Source organism: Chiloscyllium punctatum, chromosome 45 (genome assembly GCF_047496795.1).
Source record: "Chiloscyllium punctatum isolate Juve2018m chromosome 45, sChiPun1.3, whole genome shotgun sequence".
Classification (NCBI taxonomy): domain Eukaryota; kingdom Metazoa; phylum Chordata; class Chondrichthyes; order Orectolobiformes; family Hemiscylliidae; genus Chiloscyllium; species Chiloscyllium punctatum.
The window spans coordinates 47,817,068-47,830,908 of NC_092783.1; the positions used below are offsets into that span (position 1 = coordinate 47,817,068).

At 39.8% G+C, this 13,841-nt stretch overlaps 1 protein-coding gene across 1 annotated transcript; it reads left to right on the forward strand.

The window, feature by feature from the left end:
- The first annotated feature begins 1,272 nt into the window (after nucleotides 1-1,272).
- LOC140467377 (acidic mammalian chitinase-like) lies at nucleotides 1,273-10,197 on the forward strand. The gene is made up of 11 exons (XM_072563698.1): nucleotides 1,273-1,355; nucleotides 1,440-1,641; nucleotides 3,333-3,389; nucleotides 3,818-3,983; nucleotides 4,642-4,766; nucleotides 6,187-6,313; nucleotides 6,427-6,609; nucleotides 7,632-7,748; nucleotides 8,053-8,191; nucleotides 8,898-9,161; nucleotides 10,033-10,197. The coding sequence occupies exons 1-10, from the start codon at nucleotides 1,310-1,312 to the stop codon at nucleotides 9,152-9,154; spliced, it is 1,419 nt and encodes a 472-aa protein (XP_072419799.1). The 5' UTR covers nucleotides 1,273-1,309; the 3' UTR covers nucleotides 9,155-9,161; nucleotides 10,033-10,197.
- Nucleotides 10,198-13,841: the final 3,644 nt, after the last annotated feature.

Below are 13,841 nucleotides of genomic sequence, written 5' to 3' on the forward strand. Positions count from 1 at the left end.
TTTCCTGAAGAAGTTTTCATTTGCAGGAATGCAGTCAGAAAGTCATTGGCCATTTCAATTTCTGTTCACTTGGCTGGATTATGTCCACAATTAATTGAATAGAATAATCCAATTGCTCATTGGTAATAGTTATTGTGACCTGTTCTTTCTTTTCTAAAATGCTTAATCCTGTTTGGACTGTTACCATTCAAAGAGAAAGTTGCAGGAATCTGAGGAAACATTAGAGTCAGTAGGACTAAGTCCACTCTTTGAATGGTCACAATGAGCTAAAAGGCCCCTTTTTGTGTAGTAAGAGTCCATTACGTATCAATTGCAGTGCTTTACATGGCAAGTTAATAGGGATCCTAACACCACACGATCTGTCTGTAGCTTGATATTGTTGGTTACCTAAACTAAATCAATTGCGTGACAACTTGAAAGAAGGTTTTACAGCAATTGTCATTTAAACTTGATATGCCGATAGTTTCAGCAGCTCAGGTAAATGCACAAATTGAAAAGTTAATATATCAAACAAAAGTAACAATTTGAAGCTAGTCATAATGAAATATTCTGCTGTTATATAAAATTATTCACTTTAAAGTTTAAACTATAAACTCATTTTAAACTATCTCTTTAAACTCCTTGAGCTTGTGGATCAAATGGGTAAGCTATTTTAATAAATGTACAGCGAGATTATGGTCACAAGCACTCAATGCAAGGTCTTGTACTTACATTTAACACATCAGTTTAAAGAATATTGCACATTTACGTATCACACTTGACTTAGAAAAACACTCAATTTGTATAGTCAGGACAAGCAGGAGTGCTCCCTGTTAACACAGGATTGGGAATTACACCAATCCCTCTCCCATTGTCCAAAATGTATTTCTCTTGTAAGGTAAATGAACTACGGAGAAAGGACTGAGTCTAATTTCTGCTCCGTAAGAATACAGATGTCTATGAGGGTGTAGGATGGATTGAAGTATCTGAGAAGCTCGTCGGGTTTATAGAGGTGGAAGATGTCTGCCTTTGCAGTGGAGAAACTATTGGCTTAGGATTTTAATGATGCACTGAATGCAACATAAATAGTTTGGAAATCTAGTTAACTCTGAAGCAATGATCAGGAAGGAGTTGGTGGGAAATTATGAGATGAGGGCTCTAGATGATGACTTCAGTACCTGTGTATGGTCTCAGCAAAAGGCAGTATAGAGGAAGGAACAGAGTTCGATCCAGGAAAGTTGTTAGCAGTCCGCAGTCATTCATATAAGGCCAATGTTATGAATCTTTGAACATTTAAGCATATTTCAACCATAATATTGATCCTCATTCTATGTTCTTCATTACAGCATTGGTCTTGTTGGCATGCCTGGAATTGGGTAAGTCTGTGCTTTTCAAGCTTTTGTAAACTCCACGCAATGAGTAGAGACTCTGTGCTGATTGTCGTTTGTTATCACTGGCAGGCTCTGCTTACAGACTGGTTTGTTACTTTACAAACTGGGCTCAGTACAGACCAGGAGCAGGGAAGTACAAGCCAGAGAATGTGGACCCTTGCTTGTGCACACATCTGATCTATGCTTTCGCTGGAATGAAGGACAATCAAATCTCCACCTATGAATGGAATGATGCAACCCTTTACCACTCATTCAACGGCCTTAAAAACAAGTATAATCATTATCTTAAATATTGCTAATGCATCAGCAATACTTAGAATAGCTTGAGGTTCTTGTTATATTTTGATGTGTATTGAGTCTCTGACTACTCTGGTGCACATGCCGATATGTATGCTTCATAGAGAGTACATTGTGCCCACATCTGTACATGTGGCAGAACATTTGGCTTTGGACAAAAATGTGAATTCGACACCATTTACCAACACAGAATGATTGAAATGGCCTTTGCATTTAAAGGATTCCAACTAGCAAGGCTTCAACCATCACCTTTTAAATATCTCACAATATTGATACTGCTTACTAATATTGCTAATGGACAAAGAGCGATTTTGATCCCCTGTTTTTAAACTGCTCAGTTGCCACTTAGGCTAGTCTGTCCATGTGAAAGCCCGGTGACTTGCTCGCATTGGTTTGAGATGGTGGCTCACCATGATTTTCTCAAGGGCATTTATGAATGGGCCGCCCCTGCTGGCCTGGCCAGCAACACCCTCATTCCTAATCAAATAAAGACAGAAGGTGCTTGTCTCCATCATGGACAAAGCAATCTGCTTGATCCACCCCTTTCCACAAACACATTCACCATTAATACATAGTCACAACAACGATCTGACAGAACTGAGGTGTATGAGGGGCTAGCAATTGGTCTTGGGTGAAACAAATTTTGTTAGTGCTTATCATTGAGAAGGTTAAATTTATCATCTACAGCCTTCATTCCTGACTTTCCCACCAACTACATAATGGCTGCTGTTTCAGAATGAGCCAAGTTGCTCAGTTACTCATGTTTTATTCAGTTGAGCTTCCAAGTCCATATTCTCTCCATCTCAAAAGTGGCCTCCTTCTACCTTTGTCATATTGACCAGCTTGTCTAATGCTTCAACCCATTTTCCACCTTCATCAACACCATTAACATCTTAAATCTCAATGCCACAAAAATTACCCATAATCTTGCCTCCAGAGTGGCAGGAATTTGATATTCAAGATGTACTGCTACAATGCATCATCATCTTCAATGGTACTTTCCAAACTTGTGGCCTCCACTACTGAGCTGCATTCCTGCTCAATTAAAATTTAGCACCAAAAGAAGAAAATAGACAATAGGTGCAGGAGTAGGCCATTCTGCCCTTCGAGCCTGCACCACCATTCAATATGATCATGGCTGATCATCCTTAATCAGTATCCTGTTCCTGCCTTATCTCCATTATCTCCATAACCCTTGATTCCACTATCCTTGAGAGCTCTATCCAACTCTTTCTTAAATGAATCCAGAGACTGGGCCTCCACTGCCCTCTGGGGCAGAGCATTCCACACAGCCACCACTCTCTGGGTGAAGACGTTTCTCCTCATCTCTGTCCTAAATGGTCTACCCCGTATTTTTAAGCTGTGTCCTCTGGTTCGGCACTCACCCATTAGCGGAAACATGTTTTCTGCCTCCAGAGTGTCCAATCCTTTAATAATCTTATATGTCTCAATCAGATCCCCTCTCAGTCTTCTAAACTCAAGAGTATACAAGCCCAGTCGCTCCAGTCTTTCAGCGTAAGGTAGTCCCGCCATTCCAGGAATTGACCTTGTGAAATAGTACTTTGTTTAGGACCGTAATGATTTTTAGTAGTTGCTAAAGTGTTTATTAATGCATTTATCTATGTTCCTTATTCTAACAGAACAACTTATTTATTTTTATGACAGAAATGGAAACCTTAAGACACTCCTGTCCATTGGAGGCTGGAACTTTGGAACTCAGAAGTAAGATAAAATATTTCAGCGTTGGGTAACAAGTCATTCTTTTCCAATTGTGTGTAATGCTAAAAAAAACTGGGCAAGAGATGTTTTTTGAAGTGATGACCATGAATTTTTTCATATTATTAGTTCATGAAAGTATTGTGATGATGTTCTGCTGAAAAATTATAAGTAGTTATGATGTGATGTCTATCCAAATGAAAAGATCGTTTCATTTTTATAGACTTATTTTAAGTTAATGCACCTAATGAAGATTGATTGAATTGATTATCAGCAGCAATGCAATACTCTAAAATTATATTTTTCTACATTGTAATTAGTCTCCTGATCCAGTTTGCAAGTTTAATAGATGTGGAGTTCTTGAATATTCTTGGGACAATTGCTGAAAACAAAATGCACTTAGTTCAACATTGCTTCATTCTACCCTCCTCTAGATTCACTGCCATGGTTTCCTCATCAGGAACTCGCCAAGTTTTCATTAAGTCTGTGATTAGCTTCCTGCGCGGTTATGGGTTTGATGGTTTGGATATTGATTGGGAATATCCTGGATCAAGAGGCAGCCCCCCACAAGACAAACATCTCTACACCGTGTTAGTGCAGGTAGGCCACATGTATTTATGCTTATTTCACTAGGTAAAATAAAATATCTTTCAGTCTTTGTTTCAAATGTAGATTACCTTTCAGGGTGTCCACCAAGGATAGAGGTACAAGGATAGACATTTGAGCTTCTACTGCCTGCTCCATGCCATTCAATGAAATCATTGCTGACCTATGACCTAACTAGCGATTATAGAAGCTGATGTAAATTGCAGTTTCACAGACTTTCTTGAGCATGGAAGTGTAATATTCAACCATGAGAAATATCAATTTAGACAGAAAAGTATTTTGATTGCAATCTCCTTACTCACTGTGATAGAATTCTCTCCTCTGGCTCCTGAGTCCTAATAGCTACTCCAGGGAAGTAAATCTGCCATTCTTACTCGGTCTGGCCTATATGTGAGTCCAGATCCACAGCCATCAACTGCCCTGTAAGTAATAAACACTAACGTAGCCAATGTCTTTCAAATCCTGTGAATGAATTTTTAAAAAGTTTCATTTATGTAGTCGAACTTCTGGCCATACCCAATGATTATGAAGAATATTATCTGACATTTGGATTCATTTTATAAAAGCAGCAAATTCATTAGGCTGTGTTTGAAACTGTCCAGTTTGTGTGGATATGTTACAAAGTGAATCTTTGTTTACTTTTGACTTCCAGGAACTGATGGCAGCCTTTGAAGCTGAGGGGAAAAGCACAGGCAGACCAAGACTGCTGCTCTCTGCTGCAGTTGCTGGTGGGCAGAGTAACATTGATTCTGGCTATGAGGTTGCTCAGCTTGGAAAGTAAGTACCTATGTTTGTCATACAGGACTCTCTATGTAACGAAATCCTTTATCCTTGCACTTACTTGCTAGTTCAGGAAAAGTAATTACTTAGCAGACAAGCTAAACAGAACTCAGTTAAGAATCTAAATACAAGTAATTTTGCTTTAACATACGTTTCTTTAACACAAATTTGCTATAACGCAATTAATGAATTGGGGACACTGTTTCTAAGGCACAAATTTTTAAAACATGTGTTGGCTGTAACGTAATTACATTGCCTACACTTTAAGCACTTTTTCTAAAGCAGGATTTCCCTAGGATACAGGGTTGCACAAGAATGCAACCATCATGCTACAGAAGAACTATCTTTGGGACTATCTCAGATGAATATAGACCTTTTGCTTCAAAACCTGCTTGAGAATTTTGCTGATCACGTTCTAATAATCAGTGGCTAGTTTGTTTCATTAATTTGCTGAAAATGTGTTGCTGGAAAAGCGCAGCAGGTCAGGCAGCATCCAAGGAGCAGGAGAATCGACGTTTCGGGCATGAGCCCTTCTTCAGGAAGGGCTGAAGAAGGGCTCATGCCCGAAACGTCGATTCTCCTGCTCCTTGGATGCTGCATGATCTGCTGTGCTTTTCCAGCAACACATTTTCAGCTCTGATCTCCAGCATCTGCAGTCCTCACTTTCTCCTGTTTCATTAACTTCCCAATCTGTTTTTCAAAGTAATCTGGGGGCATTTAAAAAAAACTCTCAAATTATTTAAATAATATGGCAATACACAAAAGGAGCTCAGCACTGTAACATTTTGAGTCAGACTTTACAAGTTAAAAATCTACTCAAGGATGTAAACATCTGTTTTCAACTTGAAACTCCCATGCCAATACTCAGGGAATGCTGCATATTCATCTTCCAGTTGAAAGGATAAATTGGAATATAGCCTGCACTGTTAAATAATGGAAGATCTCTGAAAGAAATATGAAAGAAGAGCTTCCCTTTTACTCTGTCCAACATTCATTCATCAGCCCAATGGCACCAGATCCCTTTCTTCATGAGAAAACCCAACCCAAGCCAACCTGTCTGCTTATGGACATCCCCATCAATTCCCCCCAGCTGCCAGGTTGGACTGGAACTCCACACCACCATCCCACCATCCCACCTCCCTACATGTAAGACCTGACTGGACTCCCTCACCCACCTCCCGGGAAGGTGGAGGGTGTTCCATTGGGCATTTATCCCAATACAATGGTGACTGCATGTTGGAAATTATCTATCAATCATGAACCACTTTGGGGTATCATGAGATCATGAAACATCCAGTATAAATGTTACATTTTGCTCTTTTTCTGTAGTCAGAGCACATTTATTTATTGACCTACACTTCAACCATTTAGTTCAGTAAACACGCTCTCAGTATAACTCACATTTCCTCTCATACAGAGTTATTGACTTTTTCAATGTGATGACATACGATTTCTTTGGACCCTGGAGCCATACCACTGGAGAAAACAGCCCTCTTTATGCTCGCTCTAATTCCCAAAGTGCCCTCAACTTGGAGTTTAATGTGGTACGTACTCATGAAAATCAAATTCAATTGTTTCATTATTTTTATTGATAAATAGGTAACTACCTTCAATCAGATTGCTTGCAAAGTACTTCGATGTATTTTTTTTCCTGCAGAACTATGCAATGAATTACTGGAAAGAAAAAGGAGCTCCTGCAGAGAAACTGAATGTTGGATTCCCTACATATGGCCACACCTTCAGACTGGCCTCATCCGACACTGGAGTTGGAGCCCCAGCATCAGGTGCTGGACCAGCTGGGCAGTACACCAGACAAGCTGGATTCTTGGCATATTATGAGGTATGAATAGTATTTGAGCTTCTTTATTCTGTAAAATTTACTTTCACAAATACTAACTACACAAGGACCGAAATATATCCTCCAAAATGATCAAGAACATCTACTTTATTCACACCATATATAGGTCCTGAGGTGGATTAAGTAACATCTTATGATGTACCTTACAAGCAATGGCTGCCAAAATATCAATGCTCAGCTTGATGCCAGGGGAACAAGAGCTCAGACACCTGTTATCATCCATGGACATACCAGACATGATGGCTCACTCTCCATCATCAGAAATTGCCCAACTATCTTACTCAGCATGGCTCCTTAGTTTTCAAAAACCACTTTCCTAAATCACAATCTGTACCATCTAGAGGGACAATGGCAGCATATGCATGGGTGCAATAACACATATAAATTCCCCTCCAAGGCACACACAATACTGACTTGCAACAGTATTGCCATTCCTTCAATATTGCTAGGTGATAATCCTGGAACTGCCATCCTCACAGCGCTATGGGTGCATCCACATCAAATGGAGTGAACTAATTCAACAAGGCTTTTCACTACCAGCACCAGAGCCATTAAGGATGGGTAATGAAAGCTGGTTTAGCCAATGATGCCCACATCTTGTGAATGAATATTAAAATCTTATCCTCCACAGCAAATTCTAGTTTACCTTACACAATAGTTTGGGTCAATCCTTCACAGTCTATGTACTGTACATGAGCATGTTTGTATTGGAAAGGCAAGGAAGCTGCTGTTGATGTCAGCTCCTACATCAACATATATGTGTGAATAAAGTGCAGATATGCCTTTGGTTTCTCCAGTGCCCCAGCTTTGGAACATGCAGTATAATGAATCATTAATTATCTTTTAATGAAATTACTATGAATTAAGATGTTTTCAACAGCAAAAAAGAAGAGTGCCTCCAATTTGTGTGTTGTAATTGAGAGAAGATAAAACCAACAAAGCAATGTGAAAATAAAAGGATTGCCACTCAGGATTTTTGTGCTAATATCTCACTCTTCTGTTAGATCTGCACATTTTTGCAAAGTGCCGCCATGAAATGGGATGCTTCACAGATGGTTCCATATGCCTATAAAGGAAATGAATGGGTTGGATATGACAACGTGCAAAGCTTTAAGGACAAGGTATCTTTGATAAATGTTATAAACTTTTCATTTAATACTTTTTGCAATGTGTGATTTATAGTATGCAACCAGTTCATTATAACTAGCATTAAAATCACGTTGTGATGTTAAACAATGGTATAAGCAGAACATCATACCATTTGACAAAGGAAGCTTAGAGGAGGCACTTTATCAAACAAAGTATATCTAATACTGAACTTGACTCCTGAGTCTCAGCCTAAATGATGAAGCCAAGGAAAAATTGTAAACAATTTGTCTTGCAAACAAGAGCTTGTGAAGTGAATTTGTGAACAATGTTTTCCAGATTGAGTGGCTGAAAAAGAACAATTATGGAGGAGCTATGGTCTGGGATCTTGCTCTGGATGACTTCTCCGGTGCTTTCTGCAACCAGGGACCTTATCCGCTCATCAACACCCTGCACACAGGGCTTGGAATCTCTGCAGGTAATTGTCAGGGTTCTTTATACTTGGATTTGTTTACTTACTGCTCTCACAGAATCAGCAGTCATTAGTGAGTAAAATAACAGAGGAATTATTTGGGCACCTAAATGTATTTCACTTTTGACATTGTTTGGGGAACAACACACTGGCGACTAGCATGTTGCTAAACATTTACACGTATGGAGTTCCCAAAGCAGGACAACCTTTGCAATAAAATATTGAAACTTGTATGTATTCATAAAAACATTTTCACACATGTTAACAGGCTAAGTTGTTCATTTTTACAGGTTATATTTTCTAGTATGTATTAGCACTTAATTAATTTAAAGATGTGCAATGACTAATTATCAATTAAATGGGCAATATACTGTCATGCCAGTTTATCAAGTTTATTTATATTACAGGGATCTCAATAACATTTGTCATTCATTTTGTGCAACTTAATGTAAAAGCAAACTATAGTTAAATCACATTTCAAAGTTTGCACTCTAACAAACGCACTCTCTGCATATAATCAGCAATGTCACAAGACTTTCTCAGTGGCTCTGAGTAAATTGGTCTTGCATGCAGTTTCTTCCTGATTCCACCAAGAATTGTGTTCTTCCAAAAGAGTTTAAATGCACAATCAGTCTTTGACTGGCCATGCTTATCTTCATTTGTTATCAGTTTTGAAGGAAGTGATGAATCAATGAATTTTGTTTCTTTCTAGCCTGTGTCCCATCTAAAACAACACTGCGACCAGCTGTTCCACCTACCCAGGCCCCTAGTGGTGGTGGCAGCAGTGGTGGTGGTGGCAGCAGTGGTAGTGGTGGAAGTGGGTTCTGTGCTGGCAAAGCAAATGGTGTCTACGCTGATCCAAAAGACAAGAACAAATTTTACCAGTGTGTGAATGGAGTGACCTACCTGAAGCACTGTGCTACTAGTCTAGTCTTTGACCCTTCCTGTGACTGTTGCAGCTGGTCATAAGTAAAAGGTAAGGATTCTTGCTAATCTAAGTAACAACTGAAAGCAGACATTCTGTGTAAATCAGTAATATTCATTTGGTGTAAAATATCAATGAAGTCTTTAGTAGGAGTCTGAAAGGAACCTATCAGAACCTCAACATGGATAGACTGATAAATTTTAATCCAAACATAATTGTACAATTTCAGCGAATCCTGACAATGTGTATACCAAATGAACGTATTTTTATCTTCCTTTGGTTGAATTGAATGGTATGCTCCCACAGATGGTGTTATTTTCCTTTTGTTATCAGATGCTGTGTTGTTTGCAAGGCTTATCTTAACTGTCCACCCAATAATTACCTTTGACAATTAGCTACTGTTTTGAACTGCTGCACCTCCCATTGCAGTATTCTGATATCATAGTTATCTGAAGGAGCAAGAAAATAATTATAATGAAAAAGTAGACTGAATATATATGCTGGTTATACCACTGATGTCATAGAATCCCTACAGTGAGGAAACAGGCCATGCAGTCCATCGAGTCCACATCAACTCTCCAAAAAGCATCTCATTCAGATCCCCCCCTCCATCCCTACCTGTAACCCTGCATTTTCCACGGATAACCCACCTAGCCTGCACATCTCTGGACACTGTGGGGCATTTTAGCATGGCCAATCCACCTAACCTGCACATCTTTGGTCTGTGGGAGGATGCCAGAGCATCTGGAGGAAACCCACATGGACACAGGGAGAATGTGCAAACTCTGCACAGACATTCACCCGAGGGTGGAATCAAATCTGGATCCCTGAAGCCGTGAGGCAGCAGTGTCCCATGGGTTAGTGATGTGGCTTTGAGTATTATCTTTTGAGGGAAAATACTAAAATAATCCTTATTTTTCAGGTCTGCAATCAAACTTCATTGGGCACAAATGCAGCTTCAACTATTCTTCGATGTAATTACCGAAGTGACATTAATTTTTGGATAAAGACCATTATGAATTTGTCTCAGATGAAGATTTGAATGGCAGCTTAAACAGTAAATAAAATAATTGATTTATACAGAAAACAGTTTGCTTGGTACTTTTTTTTTGAATGAATGATGTACAATTTAAGTTGAAAGGAATTCAGTTTCATGGATTCCATCTGACACAGGTCAAAGCAGAAACTGATGTTTGAAAGTTTGACACAAGTTCAAAGGACTGCATTTCTATATCTCCAAGCATTCCAATCCTTCACAGAGAAAACACTTTTGGTTAAGCACAAGAGAGAATCTGGAGCAAACTCATTTCTGATACAAGGACAGGGAATGCAGGAGAACCTCAACAAGTCTGGCAGCACCTGTGGAGGAAGAAAGTGTTAATGTTTCGAGTCAAATATGACTCTTTTTCACTTCTGATATAACACATTGTGCAAGCATTTGTTTTCACAAGAAAAATAATTTTATGTAGAAAAGTAATAATGGTTTGTGAGACAGGAATAGGGCAGGGTAGAACTTTTTATTTATTGACAGACCTTTTCAGATGGGAAACATTGCTTTCTGTTAGATTCCCACCTGACTGTCAGGATTCATTTTTACTCATTCTTGACATTTGAGTAGATCCTTCAAGGCCAGCTTTTATTGTTCTTCCCCAGTTGCCCTTAAAGATGGTAGTGAGCTGCTTCATTGAACTTCAGCAGTCCATCCATAGTACTGCAACAGGAATTCCAGGATTTTAACTTAATCATAGAGTGGTAGAGTCATAGAGCACAGAAACAGACCACTTGGGTCCAACCAGTTCATACCAACCATGTCCCAAACTAAATTATTCCCAACTGCCTGAACTCAGTCCATGTCCCTCCAAACATGTCTTACCCATGTACTTATCTAATTGTCTTTTAAACTCGGTAACTGTAGCCACATCAACCACTTCCTCTAAAAGCTCATTCCACACATGAACCATTGTGTGTGTAAAATAATTGCCTTTCTCCACTCATCTTAAAAATATGCCCGCTAGTCTTGAAATCCCATACCTAGGGAAAAAGCATCTGCCATTCACCTTATCTATACCCCTCATTACTTTATAAAACTCTATAAGGTCAGCTCTCAACTTTTTACACTCTAGTGAAAAATGTCTCAGCTTATCCAGCCTCTCCTAATACCTCAAAGCCTCCATTTCTGGCAAAAACCTGGTAATTTGTTTTCTGAACCCTCTCCAGCTTAATAATATATTTCCTGGAACAGGGTGACCAGAACTGGACACAGTATTCCAGATGAGGTCTCACCAACGTCCTGTACAACCTCAACACAACTTCCCAACTCTTATATTCAAAGTGATTGTGAAGGAATGGAGATACAGTTCTAAGTCAGAGTATTGTTTGATTTGGAGAGGATCATAGAGGGGATGCTAACCCCATGACTGCTCACCTTGTTCCTTTGGTTGTTAGGGCATGTGGATTTGGAAAACACTGTCAATAAAGGCTTGGAGAATTGCTGTAGTGTATCCTGTTAATGCTACATGTAGCTGCCACAGTGCACTTATTCGTTCATGAGTCCCTCGCAGATGATGATAACTCTCATCCACTCTCAAGGTGAGTCTGTAGGTGGTTGTACAGACCAATGCAGCTGCCACAGGCTCTGTTACACTGAGGCAGGTGGTAGTCATGGGAAGGTCACACTCCTTATGCCATTTCCACCTGGCTTTCCTGACAGGAAGTCTCAAGGAGCTTGATGTCTTCCCTGATGCTCCTCCTCTATTTTGGATGGTTCAGGGCCAGTGATTCCCAGGTGTCTGTGGGAATGCTGCACTTCACCTCTCCACCTTGGGTTCGCCTGCTGTTTTGGAGCTGTGACTAGAGCACCTGCTTGGGGAGTCTCGTGTTGGTCATGCAGACAGTGTGCCCAGCCCATAGTAGTCGATCAAGGGTTGTCAGTGCCTTGATGCTGGGGATGTTGGCCTAGTCAAGGACACTGGTGTTAGTGCATCTATCTTCCCAGTGAATCACAGGATCTTGCGCAGGCAGTACTGGTGGTACTGCTCCAGTGCCTTGATGTGTCTGCTGTCTCAGTCCACAACTCAGAGCCTTACAGGAGGGTGGGAACCACCACAGCTCTGTAAACCATGATCTTGATGCTGGATCTGATATTGTTGCCCTCAGGCGGCTGAAGGCTGCACTAGCACGCTGGAGGTAGTGCTGAGTCTCTTCATCAATAGTTTCTTCATCAATAACAACGTCAGATCCACTATGCACTAGTGATGGAGGGAGTGACTATTTAAGGTGGTAAACAGAGTGCTGATCAAACGTGTTCCTTTTACATGGATTATGTCAGGCATTTTAAGTATTGTTGAGCTGCAACAGTTTTTGTTGCTCTTTCCTCTTGTCTGTTGTGATGATGCTGCTCCTTTAACAAGATTATATTGTCCTTAGTTTTTTTTAGAATGGTCGTAAAGACACGTTTTTACCCAGGTTCCATGGTGTCTAGATTTGAAGTGTTTGAGAGCCAATTTGATTACAGCTATAAAATACCGTTTCAAGCAAAAGGCTTTCAAGTTTTAAAAAAGAGCACTTGTACAATGAAAGGAGGGTGGCCAGTTCTGTCAGCTCAGCTTTTCTCTGGTTTTAGTAAGGAGTCAGTTGTGAAGCTGCTGGGCCCAAAGAAGCAGGTCCATGCTGATCCTCTCCCTCTCTGACATCTCTCCTGTTAGACCCTGTGTTGGATTTTTCCTTTTTTGGCAAAGGGGTGTTTATGGGGATTGTTGCAAGTATTTGGAATAGCATCACTAAATTGGGATAATCAGTTCAGTTTTTGGATTGGTTAAGTTATTCTGCATTCTGGTCTCTTTTGTTTGTGTTTCATTTGGTGATCTTGCAAATAAATTCTGTTTGGTTTAAAACTAAGTGGTTGGGCCAGCTGTATCACTCCTGGATTATCCACTCTACACCCGCTTAACCCAACAAGCAAACATAGGGTCTGGGCTATATTCTTGAAATATTTGAGGGGGTCTGGCCTGGTCCATAACACTGTATAGGATGTAGGCCCAATCTACAGATCATTGTTCTTCAATTATTTATCCATCCCTGCACCTGAATGTTTTTCTGTGAGTTCAGAAAAACGTGGGACAAAGGAAATTAAACATTCAAATCAAAATAGGCTAATTTTGTCACTTGCTTCTCTTAATAAAGTGGGATACACCTCACCTGGATTTGGTGGTTTACCCACTTTAAGTATTGTTAAACATCTTGGTATCCTTTCCCAGTAGATTTATTCCATCCATTATTTTTTCATGCCTCCTCCTTAACAACAATGTCTCAGCATTCCTCTCTTTGAGTGGATAGATGCCAAGAATTCATTTAGGTTCAGACCACACATTCATCTTCCACACACAAGTTACGTTTCTGATTTTTAATAGGCTTAGATTTCCTTTTGTTTATTATGTAGTGGCAAACATTTATGTATTTTCCTTAACTTTACATGTCAAACATTTCTATGTCCTCTCTTTGCATTCCTAATTTTCTTCTTTATGTCACTTCTGTACTTTCTATCCTTCTCTAGTCTTTTTGCAGTATCAAATGTTTGCACCTGATATAAGTTTCCCTTTTATGTTTCATCCTACATGAGACTTTTCTCGAAATCCAAGGGGCTCCACATGTGGGAGTCTAACCCTTTTCCTTTATTGGGGAATGTACTTGTTCTGAACATTCACTCGTTTTCTTTGAATGCCTCCCACGTTT